Below are 25,659 nucleotides of genomic sequence, written 5' to 3'. Positions count from 1 at the left end.
GAGCAGAAACTGATGGAAAGGCCATCCAGAGACTGCCCCACCTGGGGATGCATCCCATATACAGTTACTAAACCCAGACACTATTGTGGATGCTAACAAGAGCTTGCTGACAGGAGCCTGGTATAGCTGTCTCCTGAGAGGTTCTGCCAGTGCATGACAAATACAGAGGGGGATACTCTCAGTCAAGCAGTGGACTGAGCACAGGGTCCCCAATGGAGGAACTAGAGAAAGGACCCAAGCAGCCCAAAGGAGGAACAACAATATGAACCAACCAGTATCCCCAGAGCTCCCAGGGACTAAACCACAAACCAAATAGTACACATGGACTCATGGTTCCAGCCACATTATGTAGCAGAGGATGGCTTGTTGAACATCAATGAGAGGAGAGGCCCTTGGTCCTGTGAAGGCTTGATGCCCCAGTGTAGGGGAATGCCAGGACAGGGAAGCAGGAGTGGGTGGGTTAGTGAGCATGGGGAGGGAAGATGGGACAGAGAGTTTTCAGAGGGGAAAGGGAATAACATCTGAAATGTAAATAAAGAAAATATCTAATAAAAAATCAGTAGTCCTCCTCTATGCAAGCAATAAACAAGCTGAGAAAGAAGTTAGGGAAAGATTTCCAGGCAGCCCAGGAGGCTGGAGACCAGAGGGCTGGCCCTACCGCTGAGGACAAGGAGACTCTGTACCGAGTCCTATTCTTAGTACTCGAATGCCCCAAACTGAACCCGAAGAAACCACCCTGGGTGAACATGCCATTGGCTGGCAGTGTACGCCCAGGTGGCAGTATCTTATTTCCTCATTACCAGAGGAATAATCTATGATGATATTGTTGAGCCTCCAAGTGTTGGTTCAATGACTGATGAACATGGGCATCAGAGACCAGTAGCTTTCTTGGCTTACAGGGGCTACCTGATGGGCTTTTGAGAAGAAATCAGTGGATCCCCGATTTGCTCCTGTTAGTAAAGTTTTAAAGGCTGATCCACCCCCTTGTGCAATGTGGATAGAATGAAGAGCAGCATAAACGTTACATTGAGTGACATCCTAGCAAGCATATCAAAGCTAGGACTGGAAGTCATGGTATCAGAGACAAGTTCATTACAGTATTTTTTTCCTGGTGACCTATCCCAGTGTACCATCTATGTTACATGGCATTTTTTCTGAGGTTTTTTATTTCTTAAGGAAAATATACTCCTCCTAAAACTTTGGTATTGAATAAAGTGATTATTTTTTTACACACCTATCCAGAAAAAAAGTTAGGGAAATAGTATCCTTCACAATAGCCACAAAAACATAAAATACCTTGGTGTAATTCTAGCCAACTAAATGAATGACCCATATGACAAGAACTTCAAATCTCTGAAGAAATAAATTGAGGAATATATGAGAAGATGGAAGGATCTCCCTTGCTCATGGATTGGTAGGAGAAACATAGTGAAAGTGTCCATCTTACCCAAAGCAATCTTCAGATTCAATGCAATTCCCATCAAAATTCCAACACAGTTGAAGAATTGTGAAAGAACAAGTCTCAACTTCACATGGAAAAAACAATAAACCCAGGATAGCTAAAATGGTCTTGAACACTGAGAGAACTTCTGGAGGTATCACTATCCTTAACTTCAAGCTGTACTACAGAGCAATAGTAATAAAAGCTGTATGGTGTTTGTATAGAAATATACAGGTAGAACAAAGGAATCAAATTGAAGACCCAGAAATAAACCCACACACTTACTTGATTTTTGACAAAGAAGCCAAAACCATACAATGGAAAAGGGAGAGTATCTTCAACAAATGGTGCTGGCCTAAATGTCTGCATGTAGAAGAATGCAAATAGATCCATTATCTATCACCCGACACAAAACTCAAGTCCAAATGGATGGAAGATCTCAACATAAACCCAGATACACTCGATCTAAAGGAGCAGAAAGTGGGGAATAGCCTTGAACCCATTGATACAGGAGACAACGTCCTGAGCAAAACACCAATGGCTCAGATGCTAAGGTCAAGATTTAATATATGAAACCTCATAAAACTAAAAAACCTTCCATAAGTCAAAGAACACTGTTATCAGGACAAAATGACAGCCTACAGATTGGGAAAAGATCTTTACTAACCCTACATCTGATAGATGACTAATGTTCAAAATAGATAAAGAACTCAAGAAGTTAGATACTAACAATCCAAATAACCCTGTTAAAAATTGGGATACAGAGCTAAACAGAAAATTCTCAGCAGGAGAATCTTGAATGGCCAAGAAGCACTGTGAATGGGGGCAATCTCTAGGATGTGCCAAAGAACTGGCATGGGGAGAGGCCCCAGAGGGTATATGGGAGTTACCCTAGCTGAAACTCCTAGCAGTGGGGGAAATGGATCTGAAGTGGACACAGCCTGTAGCAGGCAGGACTCCCAGTGGAGGGATAAGGACAGTAACCCACCCACAAAACCTTCTACTCAAAATATGTGTGTCCTGCTTACAAGATATGCAGGGAAAAGGATAGAGCAGAGGCTGAGGGAATGGCTAACCAACGAGACCCATATCCTGCCAGGGAGTGGTGGTGCACGCCTTTAATCCCAGCACTTGGGAGGCAGAGGCAGGTGGATTTCTGAGTTCAAGGCCAGCCTGATCTACAGAGTGAGTTCCAGGACAGCCAGGGCTACACAGAAAGACCCTGTCTTGAAAAACCAAAAAAAAAAAAAAAAAAAAAATATCCTGGTCAAGAACCAATCCCTGCGACTATTAATGATACTCTGTTATACTTACAGATAGGAACCTAGCATAACTGTCCTCTGAGAGGGTTCACCCAGTAGCTGCAAAGAGATGCAGAGACTCACACTCAAACATTAGATGGAGTTTAGGGAGTCTTAGAGAAGAGTTAGGAGAAAAATTGAGGGACCCAAAGAGGACAGGGACTCGACAGAAAGACCACAGAGTCAACTAAACTGGACCCTTGCGGGCTTCCAAAGACTGAATCACTAACCAAAGAGCAAGCACAGGCTGGACCTAGGTCCCCTGAATGTATGTAGCAGATGTGCAGCTTGCTCTTCATGTGGGTCCCCCAACAGCTGGAGCAAGGACTGTCCCTGAACTTGCTGCCTGTGGATCCAGTCCCCCTAAATGGACCACCTTGTCTGACCTCAGTGGGAGAGGTTGCACCTAGCCCCACAGTGAAGGGGTACTGGGAGGAGAAGAAGAGCTGATACTGGTTTGTAAGGTGAATAAATAAATAAAATCAGAGAGATCTCAAATAAAGAGCTTATTGATCCCTGTTACTAAGATAGAAAAGGAAGGGTATATGAGACCTCAAATCAGTAGAGAGAAAAATATTAACATCAGGGCAGAAATTAATTAATGGAAAAAAAAAACACCCACAAAGAATCAAAGTAGCAGGAGTTTGACCACTGTGGATAAACAGTGCTTCCTCAGAAGACATTGGTTATTAAATGAAAATCTCAGTGGTAACTATGAGTTATTGGTCAAGGAGACCCCCCAAACAATGTAACCTATTGCTATTACTCTTGGCCGACCACCAGAACTAGATGGTAAGATCTTATTGTTAACAGATGAGTTGGTTTCAAGGTAAAGAGAGATATCACTCTGGAACTAACCTGAAAAGTTGACTCGGTGCTGACTATTTTCACAGTTCCCAAATGTGCTGTGTAGGCTGGTTGGGGGAAAAGCTGTTGGTACCCAATAGAGAACCGAGTGCTGGACTCCAACACAGGAGGCAAGATGTGTTCACTGGTAAAATATGGGGTGAGCAACTGCTTCCTGATTGGTTCTGAGGTCTGCTTCACAGCAGGGAATTTACATAGACTACTGTGAATCCAATCCAAAGCCCCTGACAAGGAAAGTCATAGGTCCTATAGTGGGGACCTACAATTGCTATTGCTAAATGGTCATGTTGTCAAATGCTCTTCTAAATATTTCTGTTTGATCCCATAGATTAGTGATGTGTGCCTTGGTCAGAGAAGCTTCTTTCTGCAGCAGGCCAGCAGTGCAGAGTCCAAGGATGGGGAAGATGCTGTGAGATGCTGTCTTCTGGACACGCATGGCTACTGTGCTCAGGAATTTACAGCAACTGTGGTTAGCTGCTCTCAGAACCTCTTGACTCCACGTAAAAAAGTCAACTGAGAGCTGAGAGGGGTCGTACTGACTACAGGGAAGCAGCTGAATCTCCTAATTTATGAACATAGCTATACATCTGTGTATCTTTGTCTTCTAAACTTCTTTCATAAACAGTTTGTAGCTTCCCAAGAATGACAGTTGGGCGGCCTTCTACAGAACTCACATTAAATTAACTTATTCTTATTGATGCTGTTATAAGTGCTTTTGTTCCTTGGCATTATTTTTGTGTTGCTACTGCTTATGGGGAGCAGCATGGATGACTTCTGAGTGCAAATGTTACAGTATCCATTGTACCTGTCTTTTGCAGTGTCATTAGCATATCCATTAGAATTTTCTGTATACGAGGTTATCTATGGTGCAAATTCAGATGACACTTCATTTCCAACTTTGATCCTGCTTACTTGGTCTTCTCATCTAATTACCCTGATCCGTGTTTCTGGTAAAATGCTGTAAGCAAAGGTCGAGCGTAGCCTCCATGTCTTGTTTCTGAACTTAAGGTTTTTTGCTCTTTTGCTTTTGAGTAGAATGTTCATTGTAGATTCTTTATAGAATACCCTGATGAGAAAGTCCTCTTGTGGGTCCATTTCCCCAGCTTATTGTGCTTTTATCATGAAGGAATTTTTTTCATTGTCTATTGAAATAATTATGTTGGTTGTTTGTGTTTTGTTTTGTTTTAGGTATGGTCATCAATGTCTCACAAGTTCCCATAGTCAGAATATCACTCAGTCTCAGAAAGAGAATTTCGTAACAAGAGGGATGAAGAGAGAGGATCTTGTGCTAAGTGAAATGTTAGATGCAGAAAGAACACAGCGCCATCTTGCTTCTGCATGGGAATCTAACGAAGCAAACACACAAGTACTGTAAGTAGATGAAAATAGAAAGTAGAGGGACTGGGATGAGTGTTCATGGGCATTTACTGTTCATGCAGAGGACCCTAAGACCAGCTCTAAATATCCATGTGGAGTTATTCACAACAGCCTGGAACTCCAGCCACAAAGACCAAGGCCCTCTCTAGCCTCTACAGGTACCTGCATACACATACACACACACATAGGCATGAATAAAAACAAAATAAATTCCTTTAAGAACAGCAACAACAGAAAGTAGAAAGATGGTTGTCAAGGGAGAAGGGGCAAAGGAAATGGGAAGATAGAGATAAAAATTTGATTTTCTGTTGCCTTCCCCATTACATCACAATAAAGCTCAATCTTCTTGCTGTGGCCTAAAACCCGCATGGTCTGAGTCTGACTGCATAGCAAGCAGATTTTGCGTCTTACCTTTCCTGTTGCATTCCCATCTATACGGTCCTGTCAGATGCCAACCATCCTGCCCAAGGAATGCTGACTTTCTCAAAGTTCATGCAAGTTCATGCTATCTTTCCTAGATATTCTTTTCCTAAATAGTTATTCATTTTTCTAAAACAAATTTATGTGCATGTGTGTCCTACCTATATGTATGTATGTATGTGTACCATGTATGATCCTGGTGCTTGTTAAGGCCAGGAGGGGGTGTCAGAGCCTTTGAAACTGTAGTTATAGATGGTTGTGTACTGCCATGGGGGTGCTAGGAACTGAGCCTGGATCCTCTGGAAAAGCAGTACTGAGCCATCTCTCCAGGGCAACATGCATACTTGCCCTGTATCATTCTCTCCTCTGATATCAGTCATGCCGCTGTATTTCCTTCTTATGGTTATGATATTTATCTTGACAGAATTTCATAAAGGCTAGGCTGACCAGCAACTGACTGAGGCTGAGGATAACTCTTCCTGCTTCCAACCCTGGAATATTGGAACTACAGTTTGTGAAACAACAGCAACTTTTATGTGATGAGAGCACTGAATCCCGGGCCCCCTGCAGGCTAGGCCAGCTCTATCAACTGAACTGTGTCCCCTCCTAAACTCACCTCATCTATTCCCTCATCTTTCTCAAAAAATAAAATGATTTCCTCTTCTTCATTAATATAATGAATGTAATTTCCCTGAAACCAGTGGCCTCAATATTGTCTAACTTTGAGTGAGATCTGATATACATCATTGATGTTCAGTTAACATTTGTGGAAGGAAGGAATGAGTTATATTTGTGAAAGATATAAAAGCAGGGTATCTTTCTTGAAACAACTCAGAGTAGAAAGGGAAATGTGTATTTATTTACTCATTACAATTACTTCTGAATGCATAGTACAAGGTAGGCATGGTAACAATCTCAAAATAGGTTTTCCTTATTTTAAAAAAGTCTACAAGATCACACTGTGTAGCCCTGGCTAACCTGGAGCTTACTATATAGACCAGGCTGGCCTTGAACTCACAGATGTTCACTTGACTCTACCTTCCAAGTGCTGAGATTAAAGCCATGTATCACCACAATCTGCCATAATTTTTAAGCTAGCATTTACAATATTAAGCTTCACTTTTAAAAACAAGTGTGGGGGAAGGTGGAGAGAAAAGAGAACTGTGTATGTCTGTGCATACCACAGCATACACACAGTCAAAGGACATCTTTGGAGAGTTGATCCTGAGATCCACTGTGGATTCTGGGGATCAAGCTCAGGTTGTTGGGCTTAACAACAAGCATTGCTGGCCATTGAGCCATTTTGCTGGTCTACATAATGGCATTTTCAAACAAAATCAGTTTGTGTTGGCTCCCTTTCCTCTGCTCCACTGTGCCCACCCGTCCCCACCAACCTTCTGCTTCCCTGCCATGTGTGTACTGTTTCAATGCTACCTGCCTTAATGGCTTTTTTTCTCCCTCTCGTGGCTTCCTTCCTAGTTTCATAGCCCATGTCCATACACACTCCACCTATATACATTCATATATACATTATAAGCTAGATTTTTAAATGAGAAAGACCTCTTTGAGTTTGTGTCTTCTCACTTAATATACTATTTCCTTGGTCCATCTATTTCCCTAATATTTCATTGATTTCCATTTTCTATATAGCTGAATAATGCCACGGCATGTATTACCTCATTTTCCTTATCTATTCATCTGTTGATGGCCATCTAAGCTAGTTTCATTTCCTTGCTATTGTAAATGATACACATTTATGAATACAAGGCTCTGACCCAGTTCTTCTAATAGCTGCTATTATAAACTGTTTAAGATGATTAAGTAACAAAAGGGCCAGATAGTAAATTCATGGTTATATTAGATTCTAATTTAATTATAATAAAGTATTTTCAATTTACTCAAGTAGAAATGGCTGAGAGAAGTTGAGGTTTAATAGTTCAGATATACTTTACATAGATAGTCTTCAAAAACATCAGAAATCCACAAAATGTGATATTTAATTAATGTTATTTCATTATTAAGGATCATTTGACAATGCTGCTCCTGACAGCTTCCCCGTTCCCCTTCAAAGAAGAATTTAAGCATTGAAACCTCCATATAAAGTCACTCTAGTTATGGCAAGGTAGTTACTGGACAAAAATTCCTCTATTCATCTACAGACAAAAAATGCTGTCCAAGAAAGGACACAATGATAGATAATTGACAGTTTAGCTCTGCCAATACAGAGCAAACTAGTCCTTCATAATTCCTGCTTCATTTAAGGTCTGTCAGATGTTTCTCAGCCAGAAGGCTGAAGACACATGGTCCAACCTTGTAAATTAGGGGCTGCCCAGGTAGTCAGCTATCTCTAAAATTTGTTTATGTTTTGGAAGTTATGTTTTTGTGCTTCCTGCATATTCAGGTAATAATTCATTCTCAAATTTCTGACGGGGTCGAAGACCAGTTATAGTCTCATAATCAAACTTAAGTTGTTTAGCATTGAGAGAGATAATGTAGATTTAAAATGATGTTTTAAAGATGGTAATGCAAGCTAAAATTAGAATGTAAGTTAGTTCTAGAATTGTTAGATCTTGAAGTTAGGATAGATGGTACTAATTAACAAATATGATAGACTAGATGTTAACTGTATATCATACTTTGTAATTTACAACTGCTATGGTTTTGTTCAATTTATATATGAGAATAAAGCACCTTTTTAATTGGACATAAAAGAGGAAATGAAGTGGGGTTGGCCTAATGCTACTTGTATTATAATGTTAATTTTGTTTCCCAAAACTGCTTACAGGAGTGCCTCCTGTAAGGCACTGAGGAACCCTGCCCAAGCTGGTTACAATTGGTAAATAAAGATGCCAGAAGCCAGAGCAGACAGAGGCAGGACTTTCAGAATTCCTAGGTGTGGGACAGATAGGAGAGAGAGGAGAAAGAAGATTCACCATGATTTGATGGCAAAGGGATTTAGGAACTACAGAAGAAAAGTCATCCAAAATGTAGGCGGAAGGGGGAAAATGGCCCAATGGGGGAACTGCCCAGAAGGTAACAGGGCAACAAAGATAAAACATAGAATTAGAAGGTGTTAAGCCAGGACTACCAGAGGGAAATATATGCCAACTGTGGGGAAGATTAGAGCTAGCCAACCAGTCTCTCTCTGGCAGGCGGCAGTGCACTGCCAGGACCTCAAAGTGGGTTAACTAAATTACCACTACACCTTATTGCTCACATGAGGTGCAAGACAAATCAGGAAATTTTAATAGTAATTTTTTAAGTCTGAAACAATGGTAGCTGTCTGGGAAAAGTAACTTAAGTTCCCCTTAACATATCAGAATAAACTTAGAATGATCAAAGAAATCAGCAAAAACAATGAAAATAGCCAACAAAACCATGGGGCTTTTACAGACTCTTCTGGAGACAAGCATGACCCCAAAGTCAGAGAAGAAAAGATTGATGGTAGCTTAAACAAAGTCAGAGTCAATTATGTGAGAGATCATTTTTACCAAGTCTGTATAGAAAGTAGCAGCGACCTACCAGAGATATGGTGCAGGATAAATACCCCACAGGAAAGGAAACAAAGTGGCTCCTAAATGTGCTGCTTGTGTAGCACGTAGCACACTCACATTGGTGGAAACAAGCCTTTGGGTGGATTCTGAGGTTAGGGAATAGCAGGCAACATGATTATCCTCGCTAACATAGCGCACATGCAGAACTTTAGAAGGAAAAGCATAGGGATGCCTAGTTGAGGATGCCACCTCTTTCTTCACTGGGGAAAAAAAAACCTGACAAACTATGACTGTTCAAAGAGCAGTATGTATTTGAAACTTTTCCTTTAAAATGCCTAGATGGAGAGCTAGAGGAATAGATGAATCATTAGAGAGTTTGTTCATGTGCGAGCATGAGCAGCTAAGTTCAACTCAAGACCCATGTCAAACCAAACAAAACAAGTGTGGTGGTACACACTTGCATTCCTAGTGCTGGGGAAGTAGAGGCAGGAGGATCACGGAACTCACCGGCTAGCCAACTGATATTAATCAGTGAGCCCCAGGTCCGAGTGAGAAACCTTGTCTCAAAAAACCAAGGTTAAAAGCTCCTGAGGAAAGGCAGCTGACCCTCACATACTTTTTCAGGGACAGATAACACACACACACACACTTGCATAGCATGAGCCTGTCAAGTAATAGGCAATTTCCAATTATAAAATATGAGCTTTCAGCTGGGCAGTGGAGGTGCATGCCTTTAATCCCAGCACTTGGGAGGCAGAGGCAGGCGGATTTCTGAGTTCGAGTCCAGCCTGCTCTACAGAGTGAGTTCCAGGACAGCCAGGGCTACACAGAGAAACCCTGTCCAAAAAAAAAAAAAAAAAAAAAAAGAGCTTTCAAACTCAAGTAAGAGTTTGGAAATGCATTTGCATTTGGAGAATGCATATGCCACCCTGGCTTTACCAGTTGCCTAGTACTCAAAGCTTTCCTCCTATGATCCATAGAGATGATGAAATGTGGTTTTTAAATGTGATGCCACGTCAACAATTAGACATTTGTGATTCAGGGATTCAATATTTACTTGATGACTAGTATTCTGTTAAAATTCCATGGACACGAACTTCCAGATTCTCACAGTAACCACATGTACAGTTTAAGTGTAGTTTGAGTAAGAAGTACTCATTGCTTTCTAAATAGGTGATTATGTCTTCTTCTCTTTGCCAAATACATATCCATGCTCACACAGACTTCCTACATACAGTTTATTTCAACCAAAGTAAAACAACTTGATCCTGAGCGCAGAGGCAGGTATGAAAACTGGGCTGTCTTTTGCAAATCATACAATAAGGAGATTTTCAAAACTATAAAGACAATACCACCCTTCTCACCAATAGTTTTGTCATGGAAGATATTTTAATTTGTTTCATAAAAAGTATTAATATTATAAATATGTTAGTAGTTACTGTGTTTCTTATTTTAAAAATAAGTTAACTTTGAATACATCTATTTCCCCCCTTTTTTAAATTTCCTATATTCTTTGTTTACATTCAAATGCTTTCCCCTTTCCCGGTCCCCTCCCCCCCATCGGTCTCATAAGCCCTCCCTCCTCCGCCCTTTTCCCAATCACCCCCTCCCATTTCCCTGTCCTGGTACTCCCCTACAATGCTGGATCAACTCTTTTCAGAACCTGGGCCCTCTCTTTCCCTCTTCTTGGGTATCATTTGATATGCTAATTGTGTCTTGAGAATTCAGAGCTTCTGGGCTAATTAATATCCACTTATCAGTGATTGTATTCCATGTGTATTCTTTTGTGATTGGATTACCTCACTTAGGATGATATTTTCCAGTTCTAACCATTTGTCTAAGAATTTCATTAATTCATTGTTTTTAATTGCTGAGTAGTATTCCATTGTGTAAATATACCACATTTTCTGTATCCATTCCTCCACTGAGGGACATCTGGGTTCTTTCCAGCTTCTGGCTATTATAAATCAGGCCGCTATTAACATAGTGAAGCATGTGTCCTTATTGCATGCCGGGGAATCCTTTGGGTATATGTCCAGGAGAGGTATAGCAGGGTCCTCCGGAAGTGTCATGCCCAGTTTTCTGAGGGACCGCCAGACTGACTTCCAAAGTGGTTGTACCATCTTGCAATCCCACCAGCAGTGGAGGAGGGTTCCTCTTTCTCCACATCCTCGCCAACACCTGCTGTCTCCTGAGTTTTTAACCTTAGCCATTCTGACTGGTGTGAGGTGAAATCTCAGGATTGAAGTGAACCCACACACCTATGGTCACTTGATCTTCAACAAAGGAGCTGAAGACATCCAGTGGAAAAAAAGATAGCCTTTTCAACAAATGGTGCTGGTTCAATTGGAGGTCAGCATGCAGAAGAATGCGAATTGATCCATTCTTATCTCCTTGTACTAAGCTCAAGTCCAAGTGGATCAAGGACCTCCACATAAAACCTGACACACTGAAACTAATAGAAAAGAAACTGGGGAAGACCCTTGAGGACATGGGCACAGGGGAAAAGTTCCTGAACAGAACACCAATAGCTTATGTTCTAAGATCAAGAATTGACAAATGGGACCTCATAAAATTACAACGTTTCTGTAAGGCAAAGGACATTGCCAAAAGGACAAAACAGCAACCAACAAATTGGGAAAGGATCTTCACCAACCCTAAGTCTGACAGAGGGCCAAATATCCAATATATACAAAGAACTCAAGAAGTTAGACCCCAGAGAACCAAATAACCCTATTTAAAAAATGGGGTACAGAGCTAAACAAAGAATTTTCACCTGAAGAAATTTGGATGGATGAGAAGCACCTTAAGAAATGTTCAACATCATTAATCATTAGGGAAATGCAAATTGAATGCATCTATTTTTAATTTTTAAGAGTGGTAGCCCATACAAGTTCTTTGTAGCCCCTAGCAACTTTTAAACATTCAAAGAATTCCTAAGACCAAAACCTTCAAGAATTGCTGTTCTAGCAAATTTTTTAATTATCAAAACTAACCACAGAAAGAGATACGGTGGGCTGGAGAGATGGCTCAGCACTTAAGAGCACTGACAGCTCTTCCAGAGGTCCTGAGTTCAACTCCCAGCAACCACATGGTGGCGCACAACAACCTGCAATGGGATCTGATGCCCTCTGGTATGTCTAAAGACAGCTAGAGTGTGTGTATGTGTGTGTGTGTGTGTGTGTGTGTGTGTGTGTGTGTTTACCTCTCAATAAAACATACATTCTACTAAATCTTTAAGGCACACATAAACATACTATACACTTTGGCACATAAGGAAATTTTGGGGTTTGTTTCTGTGATGCCAGGAGCACATCAACACCTATACACCTTCTTTATAAAAAACAAACAATTATTGGTTTGTTTTATGTATAATATGTATATGAGCACACCACCATTGCTCTCTTCAGAGACACCAGAAGAGGGCACCAGACCCCCCTCCCTATACACCTTCCTAAAGATCATGTTTATAATATGATATTTATCTAAAAATACATTCATTTCAGGATGCATAAATGGCTCAATACTAAGAACTCTATTGTGAAATGTTATTATTTATCACATTAATGTCCAAAAAATTCCTTCTGGCGAATGATGGTGATGGTGACCATAGCAACAAACATGTCCAGTTTCCAGGGACAGCAGAGGGAGTGGAGTCAGCACAGTATCTGGTGGCTATTGTTCAGCACAGCTGGAGTCAGAAGAGTCTGAAACATCGTCCTTGGGCCCTAGTTCCCACGGGGGATGTGCTCCTGTGATTGAACACCATAGGATTTTATTTCTCAGACTTGCAGCTGATGACAGTGAGCCCTTACTTACACTGACCCTACATCACTGCAGCTAAGAATGCATACTGACTTCTCCCTGGCCCCGAGCTGCCTGTTTCACTTAGCTTCTTCCTAAGTAGAATGTCGCCTCATATCGATGTAAGGATCAAGTGGATTGACACCAACACAGAGTACCTCTGACAGTAGTGCTGCGGGGCCTGGTGAACAGCCTTCTGCATCCTCACTGCAATTCTAGGTGCCCATGAGAGGCATCACTCTGGTCTGCTCCCTGACCTGACTGGGCAGCCACAGAGATTTACATTCTTTTTAGGCTTTTGCTTTTATTTTCAGACTGATTAAGCTTAAAATGTTTACTTAAATTCAAAAATTCATGAAGAAGTCACTATTTACACAGACTCCTCAATACTAATGTGATCATTTGGCCTCATCATTTTATTTACAAAAATATACAAGTGTTCTATGAATTGAGTGGTTTTCAACTGCCTTTCTTTTGGAAGGAATAGGATGATACTGTCATTGCCGCAAAGGCCAGTAGGTGGCAGTTCACAGACCACTGGAATGCACAGTGCAACTCTTCATAAGCATTTTCAAAAAGCATCAAAAAAAAAAAAACTGTTTTAAAAGACCAAGGAGAGATATTGAAAACATTTTCCATTTATCTCAAGACTGTTTCATAATTTAAAATTAAATGTACATTTAAATCTGATTTTTCCCACTTAAAATTCTTATTATGGAAGGATGTGTTTAGGTACAACCTCCTCGGAAAGCAAGTGAGTGATAGCAAACTGATCTAAAGCATTATATATATATAATAATTTATATATAAAATATATTTATATATATTTATTATATAATATAATAATATATTATAAGAATTATATATAATATATTATGCTTATAATATATAATATTATATATATATATATAAACAGTGCTCTCAGTGGTGCAGAGGAAAGCTCCTGTCTGTGTCCCCACAGAAAACAGTGGGCAGTGTCTGGACCTGTCACAGGTTGGGGGGGACAGATTATTGTTGGTATAGGGACAGGAGGTAAAGGACAAATGTATGACTAATTGCCCTGCAAAGACGACTCAGCAGGTAAAGGTGCTTGCTGCCGGGCACTGACAACCTGAGTTTGATCCCTGGATCCCATGTAAATAGAGGTGGACTGACAGCTGGAGAAATGAATGGCTCACACATTAGAGTCTGGACTCACAACCAAAAATAAAGGTGGAATGGGAGAATTGTTCTCTGACCTACACACACACACACACACACACACACATCATATATATATACACCATACACACATATCATACACACATATACACACACATACACACATATACACACATACACATACACACACATCATATACACACATATAAATGAACATCATACATACAGATACCCAGTAATAATTATTATAACAATAATTTTAATTAAAATATAAAAAGAATGAGGGAAAATATATATTATAATTAAATAGCCTTTGAATCATATTGTACATAGGATATAGGCCATATGTTTAAAAAGACATACCAAAGGTATAAATTGTTTATTTTGGAATGGTAAAAATATGCGTTTTCCTTTAGCATTTTGCTTATTGTTTTTTTTCAATATATTCTTTATTTACATTTCAAGTGATTTTTCCCTTTCCTGGATCCCCCTTCCCCGAAAGTCCCATAAGCCCTCTTCCTTCCCCCTGTTCACCAATCCACCCCTTCCCACTTCCCTGTCCTGGTATTCCCCTACACTGTTGCACTGAGCCTTTCCAGAACCAGGGGCCTCTCCTTCCTTCTTCTTGGACATCATTTGATATGTGAATTATGTCTTAGGTATTCCAATCTTCTAGGCTAATATCTGTTTATCAGTCAGTGCATACCATGAGTGTTCTTTTGAGATTGGGTTACCTCACTTAGGATGATGCTCTCCAGTTCCATCCATTTGTCTAAGAATTTCATGAATTCATTGTTTCTAATGGCTGAATAGTATTCCGTTGTGTAAATAAACCACATTTTCTGTATCCATTCCTCTGTTGAGGGACAGCTGGGCTCTATCCAGCTTCTGGCTATTATAAATAGGGCTGCTATGAACATAGTGGAGCATGTATCCTTATTACATGCTGGGGAATCCTCTGGGTATATGCCCAGGAGTGGTATAGTGGGGTCCTCTGGAAGTATCATTTCCAGTTTTCTGAGGAACCGCCAGACTGATTTCTAGAGTGGTAGAACCAGCTTGCAACCCCACCAGCAATGGAGGAGTGTTCCTCTTTCTCAACATCCTCACCAGCACCTGTTTTCTCCTGAGTTTTTGATCTTAGCCATTCTGACCGTTGTGAGGTGAAATCTCAGGGTTGTTTTTATTTGCATTTCCCTGATGACTAAGGATGTTGAAAATTTCTTTAGGTGCTTCTCAGTCATTCAATACTCCTCAAGTAAAAATTCTTTGTTTAGCTCTGTACCCCATTTTTAAGGGGGATATTTGGTTCTCTGGAGTCTACCTTCTTGAGTTCTTTGTATATCTTGGATATAAGCCTTCTGTCAGATGTAGGATTGGTGAAGATTCTTTCCCAATTTGTTGGTTGCCGTTTTGTCCTTTTGACAGTGTCCTTTGCCTTACAGAAACTTTGTAGTTTTATGAGGTCCCATTTGTCAATTCTTGATCATAGAACATAAGCTATTGGTGTTCTGTTGAGGACATTTTCCCCTGTGCCCATGTGCTCAAGGGTCTTCCCCAGTTTCTTTTCTATTAGTTTCAGTGTGTCTGGTTTTATGTGGAGGTTTTTGATCTACTTGGACTTGAACTTAGTACAAGGAGACAAGAATGGATCAATTCGAATTCTTCTGCATGCTGACCTCCAGTTGAACCAGCACCATTTGTTGAAAAGGCTATCTTTTTTCCACTGGATGGTTGTAGCTCCTTTGTCAAAGATCAAGTGACCCTAATTCTGTGGGTTAATTTCTGAGTCTTCAATCCTATTCCATTGATCTACCTGTCTGTCACTGTACCAATACCATGCAGTTTTTAACACAATTGCTCTGTAGTACTGCTTGAGGTCAGGGTCATTTTGCTTATTGTTAATTTTTACTTTTCCTTTGATGACCACCTTACATAATAACATAGAAAATTGATTTTTACATGGAAATTTGGGGGGCACTGTAACTGCTAATTTTCAAGAGAAAAACACAGCAAGAAGTTTGAAATGAAAACTAATAAAATTTAAAATACTGATTTTTGCTGAGCATCTCTCTAGACCTTGCTGTCCCTGGGAGCCACTCCTCTCCTTAGCCTTTGTGAGTTGGACCTTTAAGATGCCACGATCCTGACGCAGCACTGTTTGTCTTCCTGACTTCCCTCAATACAATGCCAACAACCTCATGGGCATACATCAAAGTTTCCTTTTTTTTTCTTTAAGAGCAGGTGATACTCCATCATATCCCTGTGTGTGTGTGTGTGTGTGTGTCCTTTTCTTTATTCATTCATCTGTTGATAGATACTTAAGTTGTTTCCATATCTTGATTATTGTGAATAACACTGCAATGAACATGAGAAACTAACTCCTTGAAATACTGTCTTTGGGTTTCCTTTGCTGTGGAGAGACACTATGATTAAGGCAACAGTTATAAAGGACAACATTTAACTGGGGATGGCTGACAGGTTTAGAGGTTCAGTCCAGTATCATCAAAGCGGGAGCATGGCAGCTTCCAGTGAGGCATGGTGTAGGAAGAGTTGAAAGTTCTGAATTGTTCGAAGGCAAACAGGAGAAGGCTGCTCTCACCTGTCTAGGAGGAAGGTTTCAAAGCTTATACCCACAGTGACACGCTTCCTCCCATAAGGCCACGCTTCCTAAGAGTGCCATTCCCTAGGCCAAGCATATTCAAACCACCACAGATACTGACTTTAAAAGTATTTACTTTTATTTCTGAACGCGTGTCTGTTAGTGTGTGCCACAGAGGTCAGAGGAGGGATTCCTTGGAGCTGGAGTTACGGCTAATTAAGAGCTCTCCAAGCCTGAGTTAGGTTGAACCAATGCTCATGTCTGCTGTGCAGTGCCCTGCAGTCAAGCGACGCTCTCAGGTAGTAATTACAATTTTTAAAATAAAATCGCCCTTGCTTTAAAAAAAAAAAAAAAAAAAAAAAAAAAAACTCTTCTTTAAAGATCTCTCTCTCTGTCTGTCTCTCTCTGCTGTCTGTCTCTCTCTCTGTCTCTCTCTCTGTCTCTCTCTCTCTCTCTCTCTCTCTCTCTCTCTCTCTCTCTCTCTCTCGCTGTAGAAATGTTTTGCCTGCATGCATGCATGAGTACCTGGTATCCAGGAGGAAAGAATTACAGGAGACCGTGAGCTACCATGTGGATGCTGGGCACCAAATCAGGTCTTCTGCAAGAATGCCAAGGCTCTTAACTGCTGAGCTAACACCTCCCTCCCTCCCCCCTCCCTTCCTTTCCCCCTCCTTCCCTCCTTCCCTCCCTCCCTTCCTTCCTTCCTTCCTTCTTTTTTTAGAGACAGAGTCTCTACAAATCCCTCTTACTATGTAGGCCAGGTGGGCCTTGAACTCACAGAGATCCACCTGACTCTGCCTTCCAAGTGCTGGGATTAACTCCACTCACATAACTCTGGGGTATATTTTACCCGTTTCTCACTGAACTTTCTTTCACCGCCCTCTTTCTTTGAGAGGTTCCATTGCTAAGCCACACCCCCAGCTTTTTTTTTTTTTTTTTGAGGTGGGTTCTTACTCTGTAGTCCAGGCTGATCTTGAACATGAGATTCTCCTGCCTCTGGCCCCCCAACACTGGGATTACAGACCCATGCCACCGAGAAGTAAGGAAAGTCTATGATTTGTTTTTGTCAATAATTCTTCCTGGGAGTGATTTTGTCCTCCTGTAATCCTGTAGCACTGGAAAAACAAGGATGGGAAGATCTTAAGTTTGAAGTCAACCTCTCTCTCTCTCTCTCTCTCTCTCTCTCTCTCTCTCTCTCTCTCTCTGTGTGTGTGTGTGTGTGTGTGTGTGTGTGTGTGTGTGTGTGTGTGGTGTGTGTACTTGTCTTTCTCAAGCACCCTGTTCAATCTCTGGCCAACTTTGGAGCATTGCTGTACAGAGCTCTGAAGTTGTAGTTAATACTAATTCAGATCACATCTCAGGAAGCTGGACTATTACATTCTTTATTTGTTGCAGATAACCCTATTAGTACATTAAACAGAATTAAAGTCCATGTCACAGCTAATAAAATAAAAATGCAGGTTTTAGCTATGGTGGTGGAATGCCTTTAACCCCACCCAGCACTCTGGAGGCAGAGGCAGGTGGATCTCAGGGTTCAGGTCAGCCTGCTCTACAGCATGATTCTAGAACTGCAAGGGCTACCCAAAGAAACTCTGTCTCAAACAAAAACCAATGACACAAATAACCAAAAAAAGAAAAAAGAAGTCAGACTTTTTTCTGCTATGAAATCTACTAGTAAAGTCTAAGCAGTCAATGGATTATATTTAAAAAATAATTGAACTTGAAAAATCTCCTAACTTTAACACTTACCTTAATTGTTCGGTGACAGCAGAGCTTGGAGTACATTGTGAGTCAGAAAGCCAGTTACTAGCTAGGTCGAATTGTGACCAAGTAAGTGAGTCAGTCAGTGCCTGTGCACCTAAAGCTCAGAAGAGAACTGCTTTCAAAGGAGTGCTAATCGGAGGGGAGTCTGTATCTGGGTGGCAACGCTGAGAACAAAACTTTCACTTGCAAAACAATGTTATTTCCTCCTGTTTTGTCTGTAACCCACCTCCGGGCTTGCATTCTATTTGACCACAGCCTTATCCTTGCATAGTGGGTAGTGTAGAGGGGAGATTAACCTGCACTGCTCTCTGCGTTTTAGGGCATTTGACCTCGCTTTGCTTTCTTTCTGCTGGACTTGGACACGACTTTTATTATGAGCAGATGCTCCGTTCTGGGGAGTCTTCGGAGGTCTCAGCCAATACACATTGTTCCCTCGCAACATAGAGGAGAGAGCATGTTAAAACTGGGTAGAAAACTGGGTTCCAGGCCACCGCAGGTGCAATGCCCTGTGACCCGACAGAGCCCTAGGCCTAGAGTTCTGACTTCTCTTAACTGAAAGAACAGAAGCTAAACCGGGGTCTTCTCCAGCAGATACAGACGTTCCCGGCCCAAAGTCAGAATATCACAAAAGGGTATTTCAGCTCTGAAAAACAGTTTCCGAATAATTTTTAGAATATAATGTTAGTAATTAATGGGGGGTGGAGGTGGGGTGCCACAGCTCTTGTCAGAAGACAAGAAACCAATCTCTTCTTCTACCAAGGATTTACAGGAACGAACTCAGGGTGCCAGCTCATAGCTGGATTGCTTTTTCCTGCTGTGCCCTGGATTCTGTCTTCAGCACCAAGTAAATAAATGCAAGCCCTTGGCTTGTCAGGATCATTCTTCCCCAAGGTCCGTGCCAGCTAAACTAAAAGAAAAAAATCTTTCCTTGTTAGACAAAAGCAAGTTGATCGGGCATGGATGCGAGGCATATTTCGCACTGTAAAGACCATGGGTGTGTATGCACAGAGCACCTAACAGACGTTTTCTCAGCTCCAGATTCTTCAGTCCTTCAGGTCACGGCAGTGACTCCGCCGAGACGCAAGGGGGCGCGCGCGTCCTCTCTTTTCCCGCCAACTAGGTGGCGATGCAGCCCTGCCTCCCGCGGCGACCTCCTCGCGGGCGGGGCGGTTCCTGTTCCGGGTCACAAAGGACCCGGATGCGAGCGTGCTATATAAGCGCTGAGCGCGCACCGCGCCCTCCTTTCTGAGACCGGGTGGTGCGTGCTGCGGAGCTCTGTCACGTCTGCTCCGTCCTGACTCACCGCTGTTCGCTCCTGCTGAGGAACAAGTCGGTCAGGAAGCCGCGCCTCAGTCATGGTGAGGTGGGGGACGACGCCACGCGGCCTGGGGCGTCGGCGGGGCTCGAGTTTCCGGGGCGCCGGGAGCGCAGACCCCGGGAGAGGGGCCCCCGCCGCGGCGAGGGCCCGGGAAAGGATAGGGTCCGGATGGCGGTTGTGTAGGAGTGGGCCGCGATTTACGTTCGCTGTTTGTTTTTCCGCCTGCGTGATAACAGGCATTTAAAGATACTGGAAAGACGCCCGTGGAGCCCGAAGTGGCGATTCACCGGATTCGAATCACGCTCACCAGCCGCAACGTGAAGTCGCTGGAGAAGGGTCAGTACGGTGCTCTGGGTGGGTGGGTGGGTGGTGCCTCGCGCCGTCGCCCTGGCGCAGTCGGCGATGAGGAGAGAACCTAGTGTGTTGAGCTACGGTGATAGTTGTTATACGCTATTCTGAGCCGATAAGGGTGACTTGTTGAGAACGACCCGAGAGTCGCTCTGGGTGAACTGAAAAGCCGTGCTTTCTTCCTTCGCCCGCAGTTTGCGCGGACTTGATCAGAGGCGCAAAGGAAAAGAATCTGAAAGTGAAGGGACCGGTGCGCATGCCCACCAAGGTGAGCGACAGGTAGTGGTGTCAACGGGTGGGGAGGGGAGAAATTCGGGGTTCGGGTGTCAAATGCTGGTGGTGATTGGGTATGCCTTTATTAAAGCAGCAAACTCTCAAGAGATCTACTGTCTGGTGAAAGTGGCTGAAACCTGTTAACATGCGGAGAGAATGGTTCAGGAGAAATGTACTAGTGTATTTTCTTTTATTGCAGACATTGAGAATCACTACCAGAAAAACGCCTTGCGGTGAAGGTTCCAAGACCTGGGATCGTTTCCAGATGAGGATCCACAAGCGACTCATTGATTTACATAGTCCTTCTGAGATTGTTAAGCAGATTACTTCCATCAGTATTGAGCCGGGAGTGGAGGTTGAAGTCACCATTGCAGATGCCTAAGTCAACTGTTTAAATAAATTGACTTAATAAGTTTTGATGGCGTTTATTCATGGTTTGTTTTTTTTTTTTTTAATGTTTGACTTTAAATGTATGTGTGTGTGTGTCGTAAGTATCCCAGCAGATGTTATTTTGAACCACCATGTAGATTCGGGAAACCCAACCTGCATCCCTAGGGAAAGAACAAAATCTTCAACCACTGAGCAAATATTAAAGCATTAAACGGCTTTTAGAAATGAAGGTGTGCTAACAGATTGGTCAAGTGAGAAAGAACACGTGTTGGATTTCCTAAGGGCACTGAGCCAATTTAAAGGCTAGGTTTGACTAATAGAGCAGATTGCATCCTTGATTATTAGGTCTGGGCAGGTGTTTTGGGATAGGATCTCTACAGAACAGGCTGGCCTCAGCAAATACCAATCTGATTTGATTGCCTTCTGCTTCCAGAGTACAGAAATAAAAGGGACCACTGTATTGGCCATTCTGGGTTCTTTAAAATGGATTCTGTCTTAATTACCAGACATGAGCCACTATGCCTGGTTTGCTTCTGTGTCTTGTAGAGGGTTACTAAAGTCTTTTGGGTTCTTTAGTCAAAAGACTAGTGTACTAAGGAATTAGACCCAAGCTACCCTTTGCTTTTCACAGTACTTAGGAGTATTCCGTTGCAGAGTCACTGCAACATTTGGTTTGGGGGCCTTGAAGCCTTCGACCACATTTACTAATCTCAAATTACGTCTGTTCAACTGGAAAATAAAACAGCCTAGGGAATGCTATGTTGAGTTCCGGTACATATCAAAGCAGGTTTTAGATAGTGAAGTGTGTAGAAGCTGGTTTTGAGTTGAACTAGTGTTGAGGCTAGGCTTAGGTACTGTAGAACTTTAGTGTATTTTATATAGTGGATAAATACATGAACTATTAGAGCAGTTTCTAGAAGTACTAGAAGGTCCTTCTAGTACTTCTCTTCCGAAGGTGCTGAGTTCAACTCCCAGCAACCGCATGATGGCTCACAACCATCTGTATAACTAGTGTACTCATACATAAATCTTGAAAAAATGTACTTAATGAATATGTAAACAGTACTATTTGGGAAAGTTATTTATTGAGGTTTCTCTATAGTCCTAGCTGCCCTCCAACTCTAGATTGGCATCTAAGTCAGAAATCTGCCTGCCTCCTGAATGCTTAAGTTTAAAATTGTATGTCACTATGGCCACCTAGCAAATTAATTTTTTACACAAATTGCTCTTTTTGCATGCCTTTGAATAATGGACCTAGCTAGGCTTTTGCTTTTGGATTATTATTTATTATCTTTACTGGCTTGCTTCCTCAGCTACATTATAGTCTTAAGCCCACTTGCCTGAGAATGGTACTTCCCCATGATGGGCTGAACCTTCCTGTATATCCATCAGTAACAGTGGAAATGTCTAACAGGTTAATCTGATGGAAGTAGTTACCATCCCCCCCCCATGTGTAAATTTGATAGTTGGCAAGAACTCACCTTAAACAGCTATGCATGTTACTCAGCATCTTGAGTTATTTGAAAGATTTTTTTCTATGAAAACATTTAGGGCCAAAGAATGTTTTTGTTTGTGGGTAAAGCTACATCTTTACCCATGAGTTGTTTCCATTTAATATGTAAAATGCATGGATTAATAATGCTTTAAAAACTAGAATTTAGGCCAGGCAGTGGTGGGACACACCTTTAATCCCAGCACTTTAGAGGCAGAGCCAGGGAATTCCTGAGTTTGAGGCCAGCCTGGTCTACATAGTAAGTTACAGGACAGCAAAGGCTACACAGAAACCCTGTCTCCAAGAACAAAAAACAAAATTCACAATTTGGTAACTTAAGGCCTTTAATCCCAGCAGAGGCAGGTGGGTCTCTAGTGTCAAGACCAGTTTGCAGGACAGTCTCAAAACTATTTGGGAATCAATACTTCTTGAAAAACCACTTTCAGAGACTTGAATCTAAGGATAAGCTAACCAGGAAGTAACCTTGAATCCTTGATTCTGTGACTCTTGTATGAGTGAGTTAAAGGCAGAAATTAACTTCCTCTGATTGAGAGCTCTGCTGTTTTAGAAATGCAATTACCAAGGGCATTGAAGCCACTTCTTTGCAGTCTCCAGTTTCTGCATCTGACATTGCTGGGACTTGATGTGTGTGGTTTATGGGTATAAAATAAAACAGGCAAAGGGATGTTGAATGGAAAGCTTTGGCTTCGGAATCAAATTCCAAATTTAGGTTCTTGGATCAGAAGGCCAGATCAAATTACAAGACTTCCTTATGACTAAATTCTTCTGTGACGTAGGATACTAATAGTATCTGCCTCAAAATACTGTCTCAGGCAGTATTTTCATTCTGCCTGAGACACACTTTCCAGTGAAGCCAAGATTGCCTCGCTGTGGGCATGGATTTCCTGAGGACATGCTAGCCTATGGTGTGAGTTACTTGAAAGGATTCTTTGAGAAATCTGAAACCCCCATCTTCGCAGTTTGTAACTGGATTATGCTCAATGGAAATTGGGGCAAGTCTAACTGGAGAGCATGGCACAAATGAGGTTTTATCTTTTGAAACTAATTAAAATGAATATGCCCTCGGACTACCATATCTTAAATCACACATTAAATGAAATTCCTGTTCCTTTTGTTCTATAAACAAGAATTTATTTCGTATTTTGTAGTTACCATTTTCATTAATAGCATACACCCTCCAATTGTGTTGCTAAAATTGTTAATTGTGACATTTTCATCAATCTATAGAAATGTTTTATATTTTCAGGAACCTCACATGTGCTAGGCAATTGGCTTATTTGTACAACACAGCACAGTGTGAGTCTACAAATGTAGACAGCATGTAAATGAAATCCAGGTAGGTTGAATTTGCATCATCCTTATGCTGCGCATCTTTGAATCACTCATACTGCTTTGTAAAATAGCAGTTATTCTGAAAGGGAGTCACATTTTTCTGTAAGATGCTGGAACTTAACTCCAGTATCACATTTGGTTCTGGTTATCCAATATTTTTATTTTCATTTTTCTTTCCCTTCCTAGCCCCTTATGGCCCTAGTCTCTCTCGGATTAGCCCTAGCTTCCACACATGAGAGAACTTGCAGTATTTTTCTGCGCCTGGTTTAATATTTTGTCCTCTAGTTCTATCCATGTGTCCACAAATTTGAGGATTTTTTTAGAATTTAGTTTTCTGGCTAAATACTGGTATGTGTATGTGTATAGTCTGCATGTTATGTTTACCGTTGGTTGCATATCTGATACATATGTGCCACAGTTTTTAATGAATATATTTAATGCATGTCTCTTCGTTGACCTCATTCATTCCTCTTAACAGTTTTGTAGGCATTTGCTATAAGCACGATTTCGATTAAAATGTTTTTTTTAAAAGATTTATTTATTACTATATGTAAGTACACTGTAGCTGTCTTCAGACACACCAGAAGAGGGAGTCAGATCTCATTACGGATGGTTGTAAGCCACCATGTGGTTGCTGGGATTTGAACCCAGGACCTTTGGAAGAGCAGTCAGTGCTCTTACTTGCTGAGCCATCTCACCAGCCCCCAAAATGTTTTTAATAGCATCTTTCCACTTGGATGTGTAAAGAAAGTATTCTTAGAAGTCTGAATTTTTGTTGCATTGTAGATGTGTACACTCAGCTATTAGAATTATAGGGCTGGAAAAATAGCTCAACAGTGGGTAAAAGCAATTTGTTGCCAGTCCTGACAGTCTGAGTTCAATCCCAGAATCTACAAGGTGGAAAAAGAAAACCAGTGCTCACAAGTTATCTGGCTCACACACATATAAATAATGCAATAAAAATTTAACCATTTAAAAACATAAGCATTGCCAGGTGGTGGTGGCACACACCTTTAATCCCAGCACTTGGGAGGCAGAGGTAGGCAGATTTCTGAGTTCGAGGCCAGCCAGAGAAACCCTGTCTCCAAAAACCAAAAACAAAACAAAAGAAAAAAAACCCCAAACCCATCCATAAGCATATAACTTTTGGGGGACATTTTTGGAGAAAGTTTCAGTAAAACAGCCAAAAGGATGCCTTTAAATGACTCAGTGCATTTATATTTCCACCATCGTCAGAGAGTGCATAAGATGGTTCTTTGATTTCTGTCTGTCTGCCACATCTCACTGGGACTCCTTTTAACATCAACCTTGTGGCCATCTAAAACTACCGCTTCCGTGTGTCCTTATAGTTTATGGTTTGTTTGTTTTTTTATTCAGAGAATTTTTCTTTTTGTTTTTTGGTTGGTTGGATTCTGTTGTTGTTGTTGTTTGCTTGTTTGTTGAGTCAGGGTTTCTCTGTGTAGCCCTGGCTGACCTTGAACACAGAGATCTGCCTGCCTCTGCCTCCTGAGAGCTGGGATTAAAGGCGTGCACCACCACCACTTAGGTGGAGATTTTCTTAACTGTCTTACCTATCATTTCTGTTGAGTTATTTTTCAACTTCATTATCTTGATTTCTTAAATATCTCACTGAAAGCTTCAAACATACAAAGAATGCTAAAATGGTTCTTTATAGCTTAGCTTCATAATGGTTTCTGCTATAGCTTAGCTTTATAATGGTTTCTGCTATAGTTTAGCTTTAAGGACTGTCAGTTGCTGCTGCTTGTATGTATGACTATCCACTCCCCTCAGAATATTTTGAATTCAAGTTCTCTCATAAAGATAACTTTTAATTTTATGGGCATGAGAGCTTTGCCTGGATGTATGTCTGTGTACCTGGTGCTCAAGGAGGCCAGAAGAGAAGTTTGGTAGATCCCTGGAGCTGGCAGGAGACTGCTGGTAATTAAACAAACCCCCAACCCTTAGAAAAAGAAATAAGGCTGGGCAATGGTGGCGCCCGCCTGTAATCCCAGCACTTGGAAGGCAGAGGCAGGCGAATTTCTGAGTTCGAGGCCAGCCTGGTCTACAGAGTGAGTTCCAGGACAGCCAGGGCTATACAGAGAAACCCTGTCTCAGGGAGGGGGTGGGGGTGGGGGAAGAAAGAAAGAAAGAAAGAAAGAAAGAGAAATAAGTGCTTCCAACCAGCAGACCATCCCCCCAGTCACTAAAAGATAAACCTAACAAGATCAAGCTAGCCAAAATTCTACAGTATAAA

General features: G+C 41.6%; 1 protein-coding gene, 1 non-coding gene and 1 pseudogene across 2 annotated transcripts; all 3 read left to right on the top strand.

Annotated features, from left to right (window-relative positions):
- The first annotated feature begins 572 nt into the window (after positions 1–572).
- LOC127679762 (oligosaccharyltransferase complex subunit OSTC-like) lies at positions 573–921 on the top strand (annotated as a pseudogene).
- Positions 922–19,462: 18,541 nt separating this feature from the next.
- Positions 19,463–20,587, top strand: Rps20 (ribosomal protein S20). Its single transcript, XM_052176027.1, has 4 exons — positions 19,463–19,589; positions 19,786–19,885; positions 20,092–20,165; positions 20,370–20,587. The coding sequence occupies exons 1-4, from the start codon at positions 19,587–19,589 to the stop codon at positions 20,550–20,552; spliced, it is 360 nt and encodes a 119-aa protein (XP_052031987.1). The 5' UTR covers positions 19,463–19,586; the 3' UTR covers positions 20,553–20,587.
- Positions 19,947–20,015, top strand: LOC127682010 (small nucleolar RNA U54). The gene has a single exon (XR_007977314.1). It is a non-coding gene; the product is annotated as a small nucleolar RNA U54 (small nucleolar RNA).
- Positions 20,588–25,659: the final 5,072 nt, after the last annotated feature.

This window comes from Apodemus sylvaticus, chromosome 3 (genome assembly GCF_947179515.1).
Source record: "Apodemus sylvaticus chromosome 3, mApoSyl1.1, whole genome shotgun sequence".
Taxonomy (NCBI): domain Eukaryota; kingdom Metazoa; phylum Chordata; class Mammalia; order Rodentia; family Muridae; genus Apodemus; species Apodemus sylvaticus.
This window is presented reverse-complemented; position numbering and strand designations above follow the sequence as displayed.